The sequence below is a fragment of the Salmo salar genome, chromosome ssa21 (assembly GCF_905237065.1).
Source record: "Salmo salar chromosome ssa21, Ssal_v3.1, whole genome shotgun sequence".
Taxonomy (NCBI): domain Eukaryota; kingdom Metazoa; phylum Chordata; class Actinopteri; order Salmoniformes; family Salmonidae; genus Salmo; species Salmo salar.
Genome location: NC_059462.1, coordinates 4,559,632 through 4,582,749, shown reverse-complemented (window position 1 = coordinate 4,582,749; position 23,118 = coordinate 4,559,632). Strand labels below are relative to the sequence as shown.

The following is a 23,118-nucleotide window of genomic DNA, read 5'->3' as shown; positions in this document are numbered from 1 at the left end:
AAAATGTGTGGACTCAAAGTTATCACTTTGGATAAAAGCACCTAATACGCATTGGCAATTCTACCTTTTTTACTCACACTCACATAAATGCACACACACACACACACACACACACACACACACACACACACACACACACACACACACACACACACACACACACACACACACACACACACACACACACACAGGGCTCATGTGATTATTCATCTCCTCAGGGCTTAGTGAGAATCAAATCTGGCCTGATAGCTGTCTCTATGATAAGGCTAATGTGGAAGGCATTAGGCCCTTGGGTAGACAACACACACACACACACACACACACACACACACACACAGCCACACACACAGGAGGCACACATACACACATACAGGTGAAACACACACACTGGCGACACACACACACACATGCTAAAGTGTTGTACATAGATTAATGCATTATGTTTATTTCTTAGTGGATGCAACTGTTCTTCTGTGGAAAATGTGCATGTATAAAGAGTTCACGGCAAGACCTCCCAATGTGGTGGGTGGAAGCAGCTCTTAAAAGCTTACTACCTGTTCCAATACCAACATCTCACTCAAACATCCACATTTAACTACAGGAGCTAAGACAATTGTTTCAGTTAAATTATTCTGTTTTGAAAATGACTTGAACATTCGCTTGAACTCTTATCTGTAATTATGAATGATAAAATAGACTTTAAACCAGAGCATTTCCCCAGCTCTATTAAGACAATATAGGCCATCTTATCCCCTAATTCACATGACAACCCTGTGATGAATTTACAGTGCAACATTACCCATTATTTCCCCTCACAGAGAAGAGAACTGAAGAGGGTGCTGTTGAGTTTGCTATCAGACCGACTTTCATATTAATTTAATCACATTTGATTGGGCCAATTTCTGAGTAAGGCATGGCTTTTATGCAGTACATTTTAGCTACATGATTTGCCTCTGAAAATTCACAATGGTCATAAAACAATCATAAAGAGTTAGGTACTTTGTTTTCTGGAATGGTTTTCAAACCAGACACAAACAGTGGATTATGAAACAATATATTCAAACAATTTCCACATAAGAATGGATTGGTTGCTCTTTACTCTGTGATCCTTTACCTCTCTTCTCTACATTTACAGTATATTACAGTTCATATAGAGATTTGAATATTTGCTCTATGTCTATATGAAGTGTTTCTTTGGTGCAGCATTTGTGTGGTAGAGTCCTCTTCTCTCTCCTTCGGTTGAAAATATAAATGATATTGAGCTGGTCTAACTATTTGTATACTGTTGCTAACCTATCTCTCTTTTTCTCCCTGCTTCCCCCTCTCTCTCTCTGTTTCAGATCCCCAGCTCAAGGGTATAGTGACCAGGTTATATTGCAGGCAGGGATACTACTTGCAAATGAACCCAGATGGTTCTCTCGATGGGACCAAGGATGACAGCAGTAACTCCTGTGAGTATACAATCTCTTCATCTATCCTGCTACAGCAGTGGATCCCAGCCAGGGGTACTAGGACCTGGGTGTACTTGGCCTATCCACAGGGGGTACTTGAGAAGACTCATGAGACCATAGGCCTACTGGTAAAATACACATGGGTACTTCAGGGTACTCCGGGCAGAGCTAAATTCAGTTGGTGGTACAGCAACCGAAAAAGTTTGTGAACCACTGCGCTACAGGATCAACAAGTTGTCACTTTGCATACATTAGTGTGAAACTGTTTAGTATGCATGGCCAATACTGCATTCTAAGTAGTATGCAAGTCTAGATATTGGGTCATAGCTACTGTGGTGTCTCATAATCAGCAAATGAAGATATTTTTTTATATATGATGTATGATTTACGATAAATAATGGTAAACTGTTTACATGTGGTTGAGGTTGATAAATCTATAATTGTATCTGTCCATGATGACAATCTAGAAAATCAAAATGTTGAGCTTGTCAACACATTGATTTAGTCTCCCAACCTCACCTGTATTATATTGCTTTTTTGTACCGGCACATATCTCAAATGACAATCACAGAAAGCAGATGGGTTCTTCTCTCTGAGAGGGAAAGTGGTCCAAGAAACAGTGGGCTAGCTAGAGAGAAGAGAGTAGTATTCTTAGCTCTTCGCTGGCACAGCTTTCTTAGTGCTCCAGGCTAGCTGGTTAATTTGATTTCAGTATGTGGCGCTAACTCTAGCTTGACACTGCTTTGTCTCTGTGTCTGTCACTAGGAGCAGAGATGACACGTGTCACTTCCATAGACCAATAGAACCTTGTTTATGGATATACAAGGGGCACCTACACATACACTCATGCACACATGATAGATATCATAAATAATATGCTATGAAATGTAATTAAATACGTGAATATGTTATGTTACTAAGTAATGATTGTAAGATCAATAGTCAGTTGGACCAAAGAATCCATCCATATTTTATGTCATTAAGAAACAATATAAACAATTCATGGGTTTCACGGTCATGCCATTGTTATGAACATCCACTAAGGACTGAGGACCAACTTTTCTAAACAGGTGTTAATGACGATGTTGTCTAAATTACACTACATTGTCTTAGAAATACGATGACATTGCTAAAATAGGCAAATCATTTGTGGGAAACAACTTTGTCATTCACTTCATCAGCACCAATTGATAATGCATTGAGTAGAACGTTCAGTCGGACCACATAGAACTTTCAGCGATGTAGTGACATGTTGTTAACACAGTAACAACATTTGCACAACACAGTATCAGCCAAAATCCCTATCCCATATTGGCTCAATGCCTCTAAAAACCCAGTGTCCATACATACAGTGCCTTCGGAAAGTATTCAGACCCCTTGACTTTTTTCACATTTTGTTATGTTACAGCTTTACTCGAAAATAGATTATATAAAAAAAATCCTCAGCAATCTACACACAATACCCCATAATGACAAAGTGAAAACAGGTTTTTAGAAGGGTTTGCAAATGTATACAAAACAACAGAAATACCTTATTTACGTAAGTATTCAGACCCTTTGCTATGAGACTCGAAATTGAGTTCAGGTGCATCCTATTTTCATTGATCATCCTTGAGATGTTTCAACAATTTTATTGGAGTCTACCTGTGGTAAATTCAATTGTTTGGACATGATTTGGAAAGGCACACACCTGCCTATATAAGGTCCCACAGTTGACACTGCATGTCAGAGCAAAAACCAAACCATGAGGTCGAAGGAATTGTCATTAGAGCTCAGAGACAGGCACAGATCTGAGGAAGGGTACCAAAACATTTCTGCAGCATTGAAGGTCCCCAAGAACACAGTGGCCTCCATCATTCTTAAATGGAAGACGTTTGGAACCACCAAGACTCTTCCCAGTACTGAGTAAAGTGTCTGAATACTATAAATGTGATATTTCAGTTTTTAAAATTTCTAAAAACCTGTTTTTGCTTTGTCATTAAGGGGTATTGTGTGCAGATTGATGAGGGGGAAAAAACAATTGAATGCATTTCAGAATAAGACTGTAACATAACATAATGTGGAAAAAGTCTTGGTCTGAATACTTTCCGAAGGCACTGTACGTCTCACATCCCTCATTCTTCTCTACCTACTGTACATCCACACCAATACCAATTACCTCAAATGGTCAGGAGAGCTTATTACTGTGCATCCAAATCAGCCATACACACACTGGTTGTATCCCAAATGGCACCCTATTCCCTATACATTTGTACAACCTATAGGGCTCTACACAAAACTAGTGTACTATGTTGGGAATAAGGTGCCATTTGGGATGCGAATGCTTAGTGTCGCCGCCAAGACTAACCCTGTTATTTCTCAATCGGTACAAACAAAACAATGGCCATTACCTAACAGGGCCAAAGTATGTTCTACGGCCAAAAAGGACATTAAATCAGCCACGCTCCTATGGTGGCTCCAGTTTTTCCAGTGCTACTTCCCAGGTCCATCAATGTAACACAATTATACTTTTGTTACATTGTTTGCTAGCAGGTTAGCTAGCTCTTAGTGCTGAGCGATTAACCGACATTTCTTTATTTTTGGGGGGTTGAGTTACTTGAATTCCATGTATTTATTTTTTTGTGAGCTCAACACTTCTTTTCTCTAGATAGAATCCATTGCGCCTGTTCTTTCCGGCCATGGACAGAGGCGGATACACACACAGACCATATGAGACCGCATGAGAGAGGAATGACACAACACAACAACGAGAGGGAAAGAGACAGTGAGGCAGCTCTACCTGATTAATAGTTGAAGTAGTTGGTAATAAGCAGTCTACTTTGAAGAACTAGTAAAATGATTGTGGCAGCCAGCTAGCTACTACTAGCCTAGTTAATTAGGATGACTCATTCAATGGGGAGCACAGCGATAACGTGAGATGGTTGTCTGGATGGCTGGTTGCTACTGCCTGAGCAGAGATGAGATGATGACTTTTAAGGAATGAAAATAATGAAGTCATAAAAAATATAAGTTATATACACAGCTGAAATCTATTATTAAAGTAAGGTAATTAATGTGCTTAAATGATGGTTAATAAGTGATAAGCAGTAATGGGAATTCACCACCATCATGGTGCTCTTATGAATAGTTTTATTCTGTGTTGTTACAGCGTTCAACCCACTGTCAGTGTCAGGAAAAAGGCAGGTGATGGCTGAGGGAATTATTTCATAATGCATTTAGTGTAAAAACATTTTTTTTTATCGAACTGAAACTGAACCCATCTCAAAAAGCACTAATCACTCAGCACTACTAGCTTTAATTGACCTCTATTGAACATTTTGCTAATGCTAACTAGCTAGCAAGGTAATATAGCTAACATGTTTTGTATGTTAATTAGCTAAGTTATGTTAATTAGCTAAATGTATGTTAATTAGCTAAGTTAGCGAAATTATTAATATAACGTTCATCTGCTGTCGACATCAGGATACGATTTGAGACCACTAGTAGCTCCAAAAATAGTTAGTAGCATTGACTGCATGCTGACAGTGCATTCAGAGCCATCCAGTGGCTAGCCACACTACAAACTTAATTTTACCAGGTTTCTGTAAAGCAATTGTAACGACAGTCCACCACAACATATCCAAGAGTCTCCTGATCAGCAAGGGGTAGTCTGTGTTTAATTTAATTCTGTATTGAAAAGACTATTTGAGATCATTGTTTATTTTTATTTTTATTTCACCTTTATTTAACCAGGAACAAGTTCTCATTTACAACTGCGACCTGGCCAAGAATAAAGCAAAGCAGTTTGACACATACAACAACACAGAGTTACACATGGAATAAACAAAACATACAGTCAATAATACAGTTAAAGAAAATCTATATACAGTGTGTGCAAATGAGGTAAGATAAGGGAGGTAAGGCAATAAATAGGCCATGGTGGCGAAGTAATTACAATATACCAATTAGACACTGGAGTGATTGATATGCAGAAGATGAATGTGCAAGTAGAGATACTGGGGTGCAAAGGAGCAAGATAAATAAATAAATACAGTATGGGGATGAGGTAGTTGGATGGGCTATTTGCAGATGGGCTATGTGCAGGTGCAGTGATCTGTGAGCTGCTCTGACAGCTGGTGCTTAAAGCTAGTGAGGGAGATATGAGTCTTCAGCTTCAGTGATTTTTGCAGTTCGTTCCAGTCATTGGTAGCAGAGAACTGAAAGGAAAGGCGGCCAAAGGAAGAATTGGCTTTGGGGGTGACTAGTGAGATATACCTGCTGGAGTGCGTGCTACAGGTGGGTGCTGCTATGGTGACCAGTGAGCTGAGATAAGGCGGGACTTTACCTAGCAGAGACTTGTAGAAGACCTGGAGCCAGTGAGTTTGGCGACGAGTATGAAGCGAGGGCCAGCCAATGAGCGCGTACAGGTCGCAGTAGTGGGTAGTATATGGGGCTTTGGTGACAAAACAGATGGCACTGTGATAGACTGCATCCAATATGTTGGGTAGAATGTTGGAGGCTATTTTGTAAATGACATCGCCGAAGTCGAGGATCGGTAGAATAGTCAGTTTTACGAGGGTATGTTTGGCAGCATGAGTGAAGGATGCTTTGTTGCGAAATAGGAAGCCGATTCTAGATTTCATTTTGGATTGGAGATGCTTAATGTGAGTCTGGAAGGAGAGTTTACAGTCTAACCAGACACCTAGGTATTTGTAGTTGTCCACATATTCTAAATCAGAACCGTCCAGAGTAGTGATGCTGGAAGGGCGGGCAGGTGCGAACAGCGACCGGTTGAAGAGCATGCATTTAGTTTTACTTGTGTTTAGGAGCAGATGGAGACCACGGAAGGAGAGTTGAATGGCATTGAAGCTCGTCTGGAGGGTTGTTAACACAGTGTCCAAAGAAGGGCCAGAAGTATACAGAATGGTGTCGTCTGCGTTGAGGTGGATCAGAGAATCACCAGCAGCAAAAGCGACATCATTGATGTATACAGAGAAGAGAGTTGGCCCGAGTATTGAACCCTGTGGCACCCCCATAGAGACTGCCAGAGGTCCGGACAACAGGCTCTCCGATTTGACACACTGAACTCTATCAGAGAAGTAGTTGGTGAACCAGGCGAGCAGTCATTTGAGAAACCTGGCCTTGGCCAGGTCGATGAATACGGCTGCACAGTAATGTCTCTTATCGATGGCAGTTATGATATCGTTTAGGACCTTGAGCGTGGCTGAGGTGCACACATGACCAGCTCTGAAACCAGATTTTATAGTGGAGAAGGTAGGGTGGGATTCGAAAATGGTTGGTGATCTGTTTGTTAACTTGGCTTTCGAAGACCTTAGAAAGGCAGGGTAGGATTTATATAGGTCTGTAGCAGTTTGGGTCTAGAGTGTCTCCCCCTTTGAAGAGGGGGATGATCGCAGCAGCTTTCCAATCTTTGGGAATCTCAGACGGTACGAAAGAGAGGTTGAACAGGCTAGTAATAGTGGTTTCAACAATTTCGGCAGATAGTTTTAGAAAGAGAGGGTCCAGATTGTCTAGCCCGGCTGATTTGTAGGGTTCCAGATTTTGCAGCTCTTTCAGATCATCAGCTATCTGGATTTGGGTGAAGGAGAAATGGTTGAGGCTTGGGTGAGTTGCTGTGGGGGGTGCCGGGCAGTTGACCGGGGTACGGGTAGCCAGGTGGAAAGCATGGCCAGCCGTAGAGAAATGCTTATTGAAATTCTCAATTATAGTGGATTTATCGGTGGTGTCAGTGTTTCCTAGCCTCAGTGCAGTGGGCAGCTGGGAGGAGGTGCTCTTATTCCTCATGGACTTTACAGTGTCCCGGAACTTTTTTGAGTTTGTGCTTCAGGATGCAACTTTCTGTTTGAAAAAGCTATCCTTAGCTTTCCTAACTGCATGTGTATATAGGTTCCTAACTTCCCTGAAAAGTTGCATATCACGGGGGCTACTCGATGCTAATGCAGTACGCCACAGAATGTTTTTGTGCTGGTCAAGGGCAGACAGGTCTGAAGTGAACCAAGGGCTGTATCTGTTCCTGGTTTTACATTTTTTGAATGGAGCATGCTTATTTAAGATGGTGAGGAAGGCACTTTTAAAGAATAACCAGGCATCCTCTACTGACGGGATGAGGTCAAAATCATTCCAGGATACCCCGGCCAGGTTGATTAGAAAGGCCTGCTCGCTGAAGTGTTTTAGGGAGCGTTTGACAGTGATGATGGGTGGTCGTTTGACCGCTGACCCATTACGGATGCAGGCAATGAGGCAGTGATCGCTGAGAGGTGTATTTGGAGGGCGAGTTGGTTGATGATATCTATGAGGGTGCCCGTGTTTACGGATTTGGGGTTGGACCTGGTAGGTTCATTGATAATTTGTGTGAGATTGAGGGCATCAAGCTTAGATTGTAGGATGGCCGGGGTGTTAAGCATGTCCCAGTATAGGTCACCTAATTGCACGAGCTCTGAAGATAGATGGGGGGCAATCAATTCACATATGGTGTCCAGGGCACAGCTGGGGACAGAGGGTGGTCTATAGCAAGTGGTAACGGTGAGAGACTTGTTTCTGGAAAGGTCTCTGCAGGCTATCTCTGCAGTAGATTGCAACACCGCCCCCTTTGGCAGTTCTATCTTGGCGGAAAATGTTGTGAAGGGTTTTCTCCAGTGGTTTGAATGGGGAATTGGTCTGTCTGTCTGTCTGTCTGTCTGTCTGTCTGTCTGTCTGTCTGTCTGTCTGTCTGTCTGTCTGTCTGTCTGTCTGTCTGTCTGTCTGTCTGTCTGTCTGTCTGTCTGTCTGTCTGTCTGTCTGTCTGTCTGTCTGTCTGTCTCCGCTTGTCTCTGACTCTGTCCCCCTCTGCCGCTCTTTCCATCTTTCTGTCTTCCAGCTTTGTTCAACTTGATTCCTGTGGGTCTCCGAGTTGTTGCGATTCAGTCTGTGAAGACAGGGTTATACATCTCCATGAACGGGGAGGGCCATCTGTACACATCAGTGAGTAACAGTATATTCTATTCTGTTTTATTCTGTTTCATTCAACTGTATTTTCAGCTTTTGTAACATTTAAGGCATGAAGGAATGACACACACACAGGTCATGCAAATAATAATTCAAGAAACAGTCAATATACATTACATGCAAATGAGTATTCAAAGCATTCGGAAAGTATTCAGATCCCTTGACTTTTTCCACTTTTTTGTTACGTTACAGCCTTATTCTAAAATGTATTAAAAAAAATGTTTTTACCTTATCAATCTACACACAATACGCCATAATGACAAAGCAAAAACATTTTTTTATTTTTTGTTTTTGCACATGTATAAAAAAAACTAAAAAAAGATCACATTTACATAAGTATTCAGACCCTTTTCTCAGTACTTTGTTGAAGCAACTTTGGCAGCGATTACAGCCTTCAGTCTTCTTAGATATAACGCTACAAGCTTGGCACACCTGTATTTGGGGAGTTTCTCCCATTCCTCTGCAGATCCTCTCAAGGTCTGTCAGGTTGGATAGGGAGCGTTGCGGCACAGCTATTTTCAGGTCTCTCCAGAGATGTTAGATCGGGTTCAAGTCCGGGCTCTGCCTGGGCCAATCAAGGACATTCAGAGACTTGTCCCAAAGCCACTCCTGCATTGTCTTGGTTGTGTGATTAGGGTCATTGTCCTGTTGGAAGGTGAACCTTCGCCCCAGTCTGAGGTCCTGAGCGCTCTGGAGCAGATTTTCATCAAGGATCTCCTGACTACTCTTCCAGTCCCTGCTGTTGAAAAACATCCCCAAAGCATTATGCTGCCACCACTATGCTTCACCATAGGCATGGTGCCAGGTTTCTTCCAGATGTGATGCTTGGCATTCAAGCCAAAGAGTTCAATCTTGGTTTCATCAGACCAATGCCCTTCTCCTCCGATTGCTCGGTTTGGCTGGGCAGCCAGCTCTAGGAAGAGTCTTGGTGGTTCCAAACTTCTTCAATTTAAGAATGATGGGGGCCACTGTGTTCTTGGGGACCTTCAATGTTGCAGAAATGTTTTGGTACCCTTCCCCAGGTCTGTGCCTCAATACAATCCTGTCTTGGAGCTCTACGAACAGTTCCTTCGACCTCATGGCTTGGTTTTTGCTCTGACATGCACTGTCAACTGTGGGACCTTATATAGACAGGTGTGTGCCTTTCCAAATCATGTCCAATCAATAGAATTTACCACAGATGGACTCCAATCAAATTGTAGAAACATCTCAAGGATGATTAATGGAAACAGGATGCACCTGAGCTAAATTTTGAGTCTCATAGCAAAGGGTCTGAATACTTATGTAATTAAGGTATTGCTGTGTTCTATTTGCAATAAACTTGCAACAATTTTGATGAACTTGCTGAGATGTTTTATTTTTTTAATCCATTTTAGAATAAGTAACAAAATGTGGAAAAAGTCAAGTGGTCTGAATACTTTCCGAAGGCACTGTATGTCCAGCTCAGACACCTTTGTTATCATATCACATTATGCATTTTAGACACACACACACACACACACACACACACACACACACACACACACACACACACACACACACACACACACATAAACACACAATATCAAATCCCACTGTTTATTCTAAAGGGAAGATGTCAACCTTCTCTTCGTTTCCGGAATCAGAGTTAAAACTTTTTGCAGCAGAGCAATGTTGGTGTTGAGAATATTTACTGCAGTATTTCAAGGCTAATTGCTCTGCAGAGAAGGTGAGAAATCCCATTACACACGGTTTCATGCATATAGATTTATATTAATCACATCAAGTACCTCCAGAATCACATCAACTAGATATTTCCAGTCCATGCATCAAGAAAAACGGAGAGACAGTTTGTCATGCTGTGTAGAATAACATATTTATATTTTATTGTATATATTTTATTTTAGATGCAAAATGTATGCATATTTTTTTCTAAATTGGAATTAAGAATTTAATAAAGTAAAATAATTTAATAAAGTAAAATAAAGGTTATGAGAAGGAATACAGTATGATGTGTCAATGAAGACAGGCTCATATTTTAACCTTTTTGGCAAAAAAAAACATTACATCTGGTGCAAACTCTAAGTAAATCTGGTCCAAAGAGCCTAATGCTTTGGGGATTACTTGGGAAAATGAAATTGATAGAAACACAATCGTGGTTTATCTATATACAGCAAATAATTTACATACCATGATATGTTAACGGTCCTGTGCAGTGATATGAATGTTTGAGAGCGTGACTTATACACAAAGTGTACAAATTCCTAATGCTGATTTGCATCCCCCACTTTTGCCCTCAGAACAGCCTCAATTCGTCGGGGCATGGACTCTGCAAGGTGTCGAAAGTGTTCAACAGGGATGCTGGCCCATGTTGACTCCAATGCTTCCCACAGTTGTGTCAAGTTGGCTGGATGTCCTTTGGGTGATGGACCATTCTTGATACACACGGGAAACTGTTGAGCGTGAAAAACCCAGCAGCTTTGCAGTTCTTGATGCAAACTGGTGGGCCTGGCACCAAATACCATACCCTGTTCAAAGTCACTTAAATATTTTGTCTTGCCCATTCACCCTCTGAATGGCACACATACACAATCCATGTCTCAATTGTCATTCTTAAACCCATTTCCTCCCCTTCATCTACACTGATTAAGGTGGATTTAACAAGTGACATCAATAAAGGATCGTAGCTTTCACCTGGATTCACCTGGTCAGTCTGTCATGGAAAGAGCATCTCAATGTTTTGTACATTCAGTGTCTACTTAGCATAGTCGGTGTATAACCACAGGTCCCATTTTGAACAGTGTGTTCTCAAGGTAACTAGTTTGTGTAGTAATGAACTACTTTCTCTTACTCATGGCCAGTTGAAACAGACTGCAGTGTCAGTGGCCTGCCTGCGGTATTGACTTTTCCTCTGTAAAATACACTAGCCATCCTCATGGCAGGCAGCCTTGAAGACGATAAAACCCCATTCCAATCGCAACCCTCTTTTCTCTCGTCTCTAAAATGCATAATGTGATATGATAACAAAGATGGTTACATGTCCTAGCTGGACCAATTTTGCATGTAATGTGTATTGACTGTTTCTTCATTTATTATTTGCTTGACCTGTGTGTGTCATGCTTTTATGTCCTAAATGCCACACAAGCAGAAAACAGTTGTTTGACTAATATAATCAAATTGAATTAAGATGATAACACTCCACCCAAGGACAAATAGACACCATTCCACCCACAACCCTCTTTTCCTCTCTCATCTCCACTTTTGTCTTTTCTTCCCTTCTCCATCTTCCACTACCTGTATTTCTATTTCCTTGCCTCCTCTTCTCTCTCTTCTCCTCTCCTCTCAGTTCCCCCTTATCTCCTCTCTCTTTTCATTTCCTTTCATTTCCAATCCTAGTTAGCTATATTAATCAGGATGAAGAACATCCTAACCTCATCTCCCAGATAGGGAGATCCATCAGGATCAGTGCCCTAAAATCCCTCTCATGTCTTCCCATCCCACATAGAGCATCAGGGACACTGAATTCTCATTCCCTTTGCTGTCCTCATTCATTATGTGCAGAGGATAGAGGCACAGTTTTCCAGCGACAGGCAGGCAGGTATTTCGATGGAATTCCGTACGACTTTATAATCACTGCTTGGCTAAAGCCATGAAGGGAATTACAGTGGAGAGGATTGACCTATAGTCTATGGATTTACGGTAGTGATTGGGAATGAATCTACATTATGGATGCTACATAGCGCATTACATAACGTGTCTTCATAGGGCAGTGGGCCACCACTAGTCTCGCGTTGCCATACCTACAAAATCAAACTGTTGTCACGCCACCCTTGAGGGTAATTTTGTATTGCAAAAACAGTTTATTGATCCGCTGGCTCCAAGCGATAACATTTTTGATTGGATGCTACATTTCAAGAACCCTCCCCACATGCCCGTTGGTGCTATGTGTTTGTTCGTCACAGTTTTCAGACTGAGAAGGACACATTTTGCAGTTGTTTCGTATGCTATTTTGCAACTTTGCAGAAAATGGAAGAAAACATGGAGGAAAAAAACAAATTCTGTTTTGCCAGAAGTGTGCTCTATACACAAAATTGACATAAATCAAGATATTTTGATGGGGTTTTAATCTGCGATTTCCCGGCCATCCTCACACACCGTTGCACCTACGACACAAATCTAGTGAGCACCATTGGAGCTCCGCTCAAGCAAGGCATTTGATTGGTTTGACGTGTTGCAAGACGTCACAGATTTACACCGGGTTGCCACCCCTATTTAGCTATTTTCTTGCCATGAACTTCTCCAGGCTTCCTATTTTAGGGAAGCCTGATTCTCGACGAGGCTAGGCCACCACGAGCCGCCAGAACAGCTTCAATGCGCCTTGGTATAGATTCTACAAGTGTCTGGAACTCTGATAGAGGGATGTGCCACATAATTCTTCAACAAAATTCCATTTGGTGGTTTGTTGATGGTGGTGGAAAAAACTGTCTCAGGCGCCGCTCCAGAATCTCCCATAAGTGTTGAATTTTGTTGAGATCTGGTAACTGACACACACACACAGACACACACACCCTTTAAACCCTCTTTCAAAGTCACTGAGATCTCTTCTTCTTCTTCAGCCATGGTAGCCAAAATAATGACCCTAAGCATGATTGTTTAATTAACTCAGGAATCACACCTATGTGGATGCATCTGCTGTTTCCTTTATTTTGGCAGTTACCTGTAAATATATAGAGGTGTTTTTTTTCATTGGTTCATTTCATCTTGTAGGCTACACATTCACAGCTAAAAGTTGAATTGCAGTGTAGGCCTACAGATAAAGATAAAAAATAACAGTATACAAACAATTAGGTAGATTAACAGTGTGCCCGCTCATGGTGGAGACTGGTGCTTCTGGCAACCCACTGGAGTTAGATGAATTGATGATGATCGATGTCAGATGATGGTGAGGCAGTGGGGTGGCTGGCATGTGGACTTGATCTGCACAATTTGCACTCTGCTCTCTTCGTTGTCTTTCACTTGCTCTCTCTCTCTCCCTCTCTCTTGCTCTCTCAATCCATCTTTCCTTATATCTGATTCTCCCGCCGTCCCTTTATCAACATATATATTTTGATAACGCTTTAGTCTTAAAAAAAGCAACATAGAATGTGATGTGAAATGCTTAAACACGTTGAGTGGGAATCTGCTTACGACCTCCTTCGACAAAGACCTTGAATACATGCAAATACGTTAAACCTTGTACACTGACTATACTAAACATTAGGAGCACCTTCCTAATATTCAGTTGCACCCCCCTTTTTCCCTCAGAACAGCCTCAATTCGTCGCGGCATGGACTCTACAAGGTGTCAAAAGTGTTCCACAGGGACTCCAATGCTTCCCACAGTTGTGTCAAGTTGGCTGGATGTCCTGTGGGTGGTGGACCATTCTTGATACACACGGGAAACTGTTGAGTGTGAAAAACACAGCAACGTTGCAGTTCCTGACACAAACCAGTGCACCTGGCACCTACTACCAAACCCTGTTCAAAGGCATTTAAATATTTTGTCTTGCCCATTCACCCTCTGAATGTCAAACATACACAATCCATGTCTCAAATGGGAAAACCCATGGAAGAGTTTAACACTGCTAGATTTGCTCCAGCATTCAGAATGCTCTTCTGCTCAATTTGCAGCTCATTTCCAACCAGCCACACACTCACTCACACTCAGTTATCTTGCTGTTCTCTTGCTGTTCTCTGGTGTGTGAATTACTCGTATAATCACAGCTAGCTAAAACACACCTCATCCCCCCCACCTCCTCCTCCTATTTTATCTCTTTTTCATCCTCCCCTGAAAGCAAGTTACAGTTGAAGTTGGAAGTTTACATACACCTTAGCCAAATACATTTAAACTCAGTTTTTCACAATTCCTGACATTTAATCCTAGTAAAAATTCCCTGTCTTAGGTCAGTTAGGATCACCACTTTATTTTAAGACTGTGAAATGTCAGAATAACAGTAGAGAGAATTATTTATTTAACCTTTTATTTCTTCCATCACATTCCCAGTGGGTCAGAAGTCTACATACGCTCAATTAGTATTTGTTAGCATTTCCTTTAAATTGTTTAACTTGGGTCAAACATTTCGGGTAGCCTTCCACAAGCTTCCCACAATAAGTTGGGTGAATTCTGGCCCATTCCCCCTGACAGCACTGCTGTAACTCAGTCAGGCTTGTAGGCCTCCTTGCTCGCATACGCCTTTTCAGTTCTGCCCACAAATTTTCTATAGGATTGAGGTCAGGGCTTTGTGATGGCCTCTCCAATACCTTGAATTTGTTGTCCATTTTGTAAATTTTTTGTCCATTGTGTCCATTTTGCCACAACTTTAGATGTATGCTTGGGGTCATTGTCCATTTGGAAGATCCATTTGCGACCAAGCTTTAACTTCCTGACTGATGTCTTGAGATGTTGCTTCAATATATCCACATTATTTTGCCTCCTCATGATGCCATCTATTTTGTGAAGTGCACCAGTCCCTCCTGCAGCAAAGCACCCCCACAACATGATGCTGCCACCCCGTTCTTCATGGTTGGGATGGTGTTCTTCGGCTTGCAAGCCTCCCCCTTTTTCCTCCAAACATAACGATGGTCATTATGGCCAAACAGTTCTATTTTTGTTTCATCAGACCAGAGGACATTTTTCCAAGAAGTACGATCTTTGTCCCCATGTGCAGTTGCAAACCATAGTCTGGCTTTTTTATGGCGGTTTTAGAGCAGTGGCTTCTTCCTTGCTGAGCGGCCTTTCAGGTGATGTCGATATAGGACTCATTTTACTGTGGATATAGATACATTTGTACCTGTTTCCTCCAGCATCTTCACAAGGTCCTTTGCTGTTGTTCTGGGATTGATTTGCACTTTTCGCACCAAAGTACGTTCATCTCTAGGAGACAGAACGCGTCTCCTTTCTGAGCGGTATGACGGCTGCGTGGTCCCATGGTGTTTATACTTGCATACTATTGTTTGTACAGCCGAACGTGGTACCTTCAGGTGTTTGGAAATTGCTCCCAAGGATGAACCAGACTTGTGGAGGTCTACAATTTTTTTATGAGGTCTTGGCTGATTTCTTTTGATTTTCCCATGATGTCAAGCAAAGAGACACTGAGTTCGAAGGTAGGCCTTCAAATACATCCACAGGTACACCTCCAATTGACTCAAATGATGTCAATTAGCCTATCAGAAGCTTCTAAAGCCATGACATAATTTTCTGTAATTTTCCAAGCTGTTTAAAGGCACAGTCAACTTAGTGTATGTAAACTTCTGACCCACTGGAATTGTGATACATTGAATTATAAGTGAAATAATCTGTCTGTAAACAATTGTTGGAAAAATTACTTGTGTGATGCACAAAGTAGATGTCCTAAACGACTTTCCAAAACTATAGTTTGTTAACAAGAAATGTGTGGAGTGGTTGAATAACGAGTTTTAATGACTCAAACCTAAGTGTACGTAAACTTCCGATTTCAACTGTGCATCTATTCCTGCCATTTACTGCACACTGTCTTTCGTTCTGAGTGTGGAAGCTCATGATCCACCTTTTCCCTCCATCAGGTGTATTTGATTATAGTGCACTTACAATCCCAGCCAATGCCTTGGAGGTTGTATTCAAGTAATGGGAGAGTGTACTTTTAGCGAGCAAGATTTAAAAATGTAATGGGAAAGTCGGTGAAACCTGGCTTTTTTTCAGTGTCCTTTCAATCTCTAGCGGAGCTCTTTCGCCTCTAGTTTTAGCACGACTTCAGGTTCATGAAATCTGAGTAATGGATGATCAATTCTTCCTCTCCTTTCACCATAATGAATCAATTATCAACACAACGACAGAGATTACGCAATTTGATGCTAAGCAGAATTCTATTTTTTGATAAGAGGAATAAAAGAGTGAGTCTGGTAGGCTTTCAGATAGAGGAGCCGGAAGGCATTTTGAGCATCCCTGGTTTTGAGAAATCCTCGGCGAACAAAGTATGAGAGAATACAGATAGCATCAGAGTGACTGAGCTGCCTGGCACAAAGGACTCACCACAAAATAAAAGGGAGTTCAATCATCTCTCCCCTTTTCAATCTAGTACCTTTGTATCTAGGGCAATAAACTCAGTCTAATTTCTTCTCTTCTGTTGGGAGAGGGATGAGAGAGTTCTCCAGAATAATAAGAAGACGAGGGGGCATTTCTGTTTTTCTATCATGGCTCGCAAAACGGGGACATGGAGAAATAGGGTTTATTGTATTCTCCAGATGTAATGTAATGGAACTGTTTATGCAAACAGCAAACCAGAAACATTTTTAAACATGTTCATGTTATTACTCCCAAAAGACTATTACAACACCTGACAAGCCTTGGGCAGTGTTGTATTGTTTTACTTCTATTGGTCGTTGTGAAGTGTTCACGTTAGCAAACCTAAGTGGCTGGTGTTGGGTTTGCTCATAAGTCTCATACTTCCCTGTGTAAAGGTTATTTTCACAGCCTGTTGGTTTTCTTTAGAAATTGTCCTCCCTCCTTCAATTCACTGTTCAGTCAGACTGCAGGTGTTTTCTTCATCTGACGCCCGCACTTGTTTGTTTGTGGCACCTTTTTACAATTGTCAAATTTACTTGCCACATCAAGGAAGTGACCCTGTTGAAATGAGATCCTTCAGAAGACCAATCTCACGCAGTATTGTAGTGGAGCTGAGTGCAGAGTGGCTTTTTTTTGGTATCATTGAGCTTAAAACGGAGACCGCAGAAGGCACCTGTTTCGTTTCAGTGCTCGATTTAGGCCAAACATGAAAGGTTGGAGGTGATGCATGGACAAACTTAGATTGCATCAATATGAATGAAAAAAAATGAAAAAAACGACGGGTACCTTAGGACAGGGAGTGTTCAGGGAGGAATAGAGAGCAGCATCTTATACAAGAGTCGGTAGCGTGAAACAGAGTGATTCTTTGCGAGGATGCTGGAGACGAGTCCCTAGTGCTTTGGGTGTTTTTTATTTTGGCACAAAATTTCCTATTTATCATTCCTGTCTTGTTCTATCTGGTCCATGCTGCTCTCAAAGTTTCTCCCATTCTTCTCTGCAGATCCTCTCAAGCTCTGCCAGGTTGGATGGGGAGCGTCGCTGCACAGCTATTTTCAGGTCTCTCCAGAGAAATTCGATCAGGTTCAAGTCCAGGCTCTGCCTGGGCCACTCAAGGACATTGTCTTGGCTGTGTGCTTACAATCGTTGTTCTGTTGGAAGGGGAGCCTTCGCCCCAGTCTGAGGTCCTGAGCGGTCTGGAGCATATTTTCATCAAGGATCTCTCTGTACTTTGCTCAGCTTATCTTTCCCTTGATCCTGACTAGTCTCCCAGTCCTTGCCGCTGAAAAACATCCCCAAAGCATGATGCTGCCACCACTATGCTTCACCATAGGCATGGTGCCAGGTTTCTTCCAGACGCGATGCTTGGCATTCAGGCCAAAGAGTTCAATCTTGGTTTCATCAAACCAGAGAATCTTGTTTCTCATGGTCTGAGAGTCTTTAGGTGCCTTTTGGCAAACTCCAAGCGGGCTGTTATGTGTTTTTCACTGAGGAGTTGCTTCCGTCTGGCCACTACCATAAAGGCCTGTTTGGTGGAGTGCTGCAGAGATCGTTGTCCTTCTGGAAGGTTTTCCCATCTCCACAGAGGAACTCTGGAGCTCTGTCAGAGTGATCATCGGGTTCTTGGTCACCTCGCTGACTAAGGCCCTTCTCCCCCGATTGCTCAGTTTAGCCAGCCGGCCAGCACTAAGAATAGTCTTGGTGCTTCCAAACTTCTTCCATTTAAGAATGATGGGGGCCACTGTTTTCATGGAGACCTTCATTGCTTTCCCAGATCTGTCCTTCGACACAGTCCAGTCTCGGAGCTCTACGGACAATTCCTTCAACCTCATGACTTGGTTTTTGCTCTGATATACTGTGTACTGCCAACTGTGGGATGTTATATAGACATGTGTGTGTCTTTCCAAATCATGTACAATCAATTGAATTTACCACAGGTGGACTCCAATTAAGTTGAAGAAACTTCTCACGGATGATCAGTGGAAACAGGATTTTTTAAAACATTCGATTTTTTTATTTCACCTTTATTTAACCAGGTAGGCCAGTTGAGAACAAGTTCTCATTTACAACTGCGAACTGGCCAAGATTAAGAAAAGCAGTGCGACAAAAACAACAACACATAGTTACACAGAAACAAACATACAGTCAATAACACAAAATAAATGAAAAATAGAAAAAACTATGTACAGTGTGTGCAAATGTAGAAGAGTAGGGAGGTAGGCAATAAATAGGCCCTAGAGGCGAAAATAATTACAATTTATCATTAATACTGGAGTGATAGATGTGCAGATGAGGATGTTCAAATAGAGATACTGGGGTGCAAAATAAAAGGAGGGTAAGTAATAATATGGGGATGAGGTAGTCGAGTGTGCTATTTACAGATTGGCTGTGTACAGGTACAGTGATCGGTAAGCTGCTCTGACAGCTGATGCTTCAAGTTAGAAAGGGAGAAATAAGACTCCAGCTTCAGAGATTTTTGCAATTTGTTCCAGTCATTGGAAGCAGAGAACTGGAGGGAAAGGCAGCCAAAGGAAGTGTTGGCTTTGGGGATGACCAGTGCAATATACCTGCTGGAGCGCGTGCTACAGGTGGGTGTTGCTATGTTGACCAGTGAGCTGAGATAAGGCAGGGCTTTACCTTACTTATAGATGACCTGGAGCCAGTGGGTTTGGCGACTGATATGTAGTGAGGGCCAGCCAACGAGAGCATACAGGTCGCAGTGGTGGGTAGTATATGGGGCTTTGGTGATAAAACGGATGGCACTGTGATAGACTACATCCAGTTTGCTGAGTAGAGTGTTGGGAGCTATTTTGTAAATTACATCGCCAAAGTCAAGGATCGGTAGGATAGTCAGTTTTACGAGGGTAAGTTTGGCGGCATGAGTAAAGGAGGCTTTGTTGCGAAATAGGAAGCCGATTCTAGATTTAATTTTGGATTGGAGATGCTTAATGTGAGTCTGGAAGGAGAGTTTACAGTCTAACCAGACACCTAGGTATTTGTAGTTGTTCAGGTATTTGTAGTTGTAGTTGTCTAGGTATTTGTAGTTGTCAGGTGCTCAGGATGCACCTGAGCTCAATTTCGAGTCTTATAGCAAAGGGCCTGAATACTTTTTGGGTTATTGTGTGAAGATTGATGTGACAAAAAATGTATTTAATACATTTTAGAATAAGGTTGTAATGTAACAAAATGTGGAAAAAGTCAAGGGGTCTGAATACTTAACGAATGCATTGTAATATCTAAAAGAACTCAAGTAAAATCAGATCATATCATGGACATGGCATTCATCCAGAAGGTTGTACTGTAGGTCATTGACTTTACCTATCTTCAGAAGATATCATATAAAATAACTTTTCAAATCCCCTCATAAAAGATAATGGTATTGAAATATGTCCCTTCCATTTTCTCGCTAGAATGACTCAAATGCATCCAAGTTATGATCTGATTTTCCTTTGATTTTAGAATCCACAGACTCACCATGGACAATACGTCCTTGTCCACCCTTAGAAGTAGTCAGCCGAATCTGACACAGTGGCCAGAAATATCCAGTCAAACTGAATGGGTCCGCAATCTGACACAGTGGCCAGAAATATCCAGTCAAACTGAATGGGACCGCAATCTGACACAGTGGCCAGAAATATCCAGTCAAACTGAATGGGTCCGCAATCTGACACAGTGGCCAGAAATATCCAGTCAAACTGAATGGGACCGCAATCTGACACAGTGGCCAGAAATATCCAGTCAAACTGAATGGGACGACAATCTGACACAGTGGCCAGAAATATCCAGTCAAACTGAATGGGTCCGCAATCTGACACAGTGGCCAGAAATATCCAGTCAAACTGAATGGGACCGCAATCTGACACAGTGGCCAGAAATATCCAGTCAAACTGAATGGGACGACAATCTGACACAGTGGCCAGAAATATCCAGTCAAACTGAATGGGACGACAATCTGACACAGTGCCCAGAAATATCCAGTCAAACTGAATGGGACCGCAATCTGACACAGTGGCCAGAAATATCCAGTCAAACTGAATGGGACCGCAATCTGACACAGTGGCCAGAAATATCCAGTCAAACTGAATGGGACGACAATCTGACACAGTGGCCAGAAATATCCAGTCAAACTGAATGGGACCGCAATCTGACACAGTGGCCAGAAATATTCAGTCACACTGAATGGGACCGCAATCTGACACAGTGGCCAGAAATATCCAGTCAAACTGAATGGGACCGCAATCTGACACAGTGGCCAGAAATATCCAGTCAAACTGAATGGGACCGCAATCTGACACAGTGGCCAGAAATATCCAGTCAAACTGAATGGGACCGCAATCTGACACAGTGGCCAGAAATATTCAGTCAAACTGAATGGGACCGCAATCTGACACAGTGGCCAGAAATATCCAGTCAAACTGAATGGGACCACAATCTGACACAGTACACAGACACATAACACAGTAAAAGGAAATGGCCTACTACACTAGCCAGAAACATTTGTCAGTAGTTTAAGTCAAGGCAGGATTCCATACAATTCTAACATGACAGCAAGCAGTGGCCAGTACATAGGTTTGAACACAAGTATTGTAGTGAAAAAGAAACTCTAACTAAATAGTTACCATTGAATAGAACAGTTGTAGTACTATTTTGCAGTCTGCACTTGTAGCACTAGCCTTTTACAGCCTAGGAAGACTGTGTGTGTGTGTGTGTGTGTGTGTGTGTGTGTGTGTGTGTGTGTGTGTGTGTGTGTGTGTGTGTGTGTGTGTGTGTGTGTGTGTGTGTGTGTGTGTGTGTGTGTGTGTGTGTGTGTGTGTGTGTGTTTAACTATACTTGTGGGGACCAGAAGTCCCCACAAGAATAGTAAACCAACAAAAATTTGAGCAACTGGGGACACAAATGCTGTACTCAGATAACGGGTTCCATTTCGCGCCCCCTGACTTTACATACCTGCACGTCACCCAGAGGTGAGGAGGAAATATAGGTGCAGGTCATTATAGGCCCATGTTCCCAGACTTCTGCAGGTGCTTAATTACATAACTAATTTCTGCCACAGTGGACAGTCAGACAGCTCTCTCCTTTCTATAATGTAGTGTCAGTCTCAGGCAGGTCGGCGTCCACAGGGGCTAGTGGGTGACCAGCTTCGTGCAATAACCCTCTAGTAGATGCACATTGTTGCCCTCAAGTAACAGAACACCCCCCCCCCACATGTAATACATTTTCCCCCTACACATGACAATATGTGATGGCATGTCTGTAAACAATCCAATGAGGTGCAGAAGTTGTTATGATGAATCAATTGGGGGAGGGACCTTCTTTCAGGAAGTAGAGTGCACACGAACGCATGGTGTGAGCGAAGGGTAAGATACTGTACATTTCATTCTTTTGCATGTTTAAACAATAAAACATATGAAATGTACTTGTGTAGGAACCTCTAAAGAAGCATATTTGATAGGTTTTGAAAATATTTAATTTGTATATATACTGCTCAAAAAAATAAAGGGAACACTTAAACAACACAATATAACTCCGAGTCAATCACACTTCTGTGAAATCTAACTGTCCACTTAGGAAGCAACACTGATTGACAATAAATTTCACATGCTGTTGTGCAAATGGAATAGACAACAGGTGGAAATTATAGGCAATTAGCAAGACACCCCCAATAAAGGAGTGGTTCTGCAAGTGGTGACCACAGACCACTTCTCAGTTCCTATGCTTCCTGGCTGATGTTTTGGTCACTTTTGAATGCTGGCGGTGCTTTCACTCTAGTGGTAGCATGAGACGGAGTCTACAACCCACACAAGTGACTCAGGTAGTACAGCTCATCCAGGATGGCACATCAATGCGAGCTGTGGCAAGAAGGTTTGCTGTGTCTGTCAGCGTAGTGTCCAGAGCATGGAGGCGCTACCAGGAGACAGGCCAGTACATCAGGAGACGTGGAGGAGGCCGTAGGAGGGCAACAACCCAGCAGCAGGACCGCTACCTCCGCCTTTGTGCAAGGAGGAGCAGGAGGAGCACTGCCAGAGCCCTGCAAAATGACCTCCAGCAGGCCACAAATGTGCATGTGTCTGCTCAAACGGTCAGAAACAGACTCCATGAGGGTGGTATGAGGGCCCGACGTCCACAGGTGGGGGTTGTGCTTACAGCCCAATACTGTGCAGGACGTTTGGCATTTGCCAGAGAACACCAAGATTGGCAAATTCGCCACTGGCACCCTGTGCTCTTCACAGATGAAAGCAGGTTCACACTGAGCACATGTGACAGACGTGACAAAGTCTGGAGACACCGTGGAGAACGTTCTGCTGGCCTGCAACATCCTCCAGCATGACCGGTTTGGCGGTGGGTCAGTCATGGTGTGGGGTGGCATTTTTTTGGGGGGCCGCACAGCCCTCCATGTGCTCACCAGAGGTAGCCTGACTGCCATTAGGTACCGAGATGAGATCCTCAGACCACTTGTGAGACCATATGCTGGTGCGGTTGGCCCTGGGTTCCTCCTAATGCAAGACAATGCTAGACCTCTTGTGGCTGGAGTGTGTCAGCAGTTCCTGCAAGAGGAAGGCATTGATGCTATCGACTGGCCCGCCCGTTCACCAGACCTGAATCCAATTGAGCACATCTGGGACATCAT

At 42.6% G+C, this 23,118-nt stretch overlaps 1 protein-coding gene across 2 annotated transcripts in view; it reads left to right on the top strand.

The window, feature by feature from the left end:
* The window catches only part of fgf14 (fibroblast growth factor 14), a 329,837-nt gene that overhangs the window by 257,977 nt on the left and 48,742 nt on the right, over positions 1 to 23,118 (top strand). For both annotated transcript variants that reach the window (XM_014163795.2, XM_014163796.2), the window contains exons 2-3: positions 1,341 to 1,451; positions 8,308 to 8,411. In XM_014163795.2, coding sequence (XP_014019270.1) covers positions 1,341 to 1,451; positions 8,308 to 8,411 — 215 coding nt within the window. The remainder of the gene's footprint in view (positions 1 to 1,340; positions 1,452 to 8,307; positions 8,412 to 23,118) is intronic.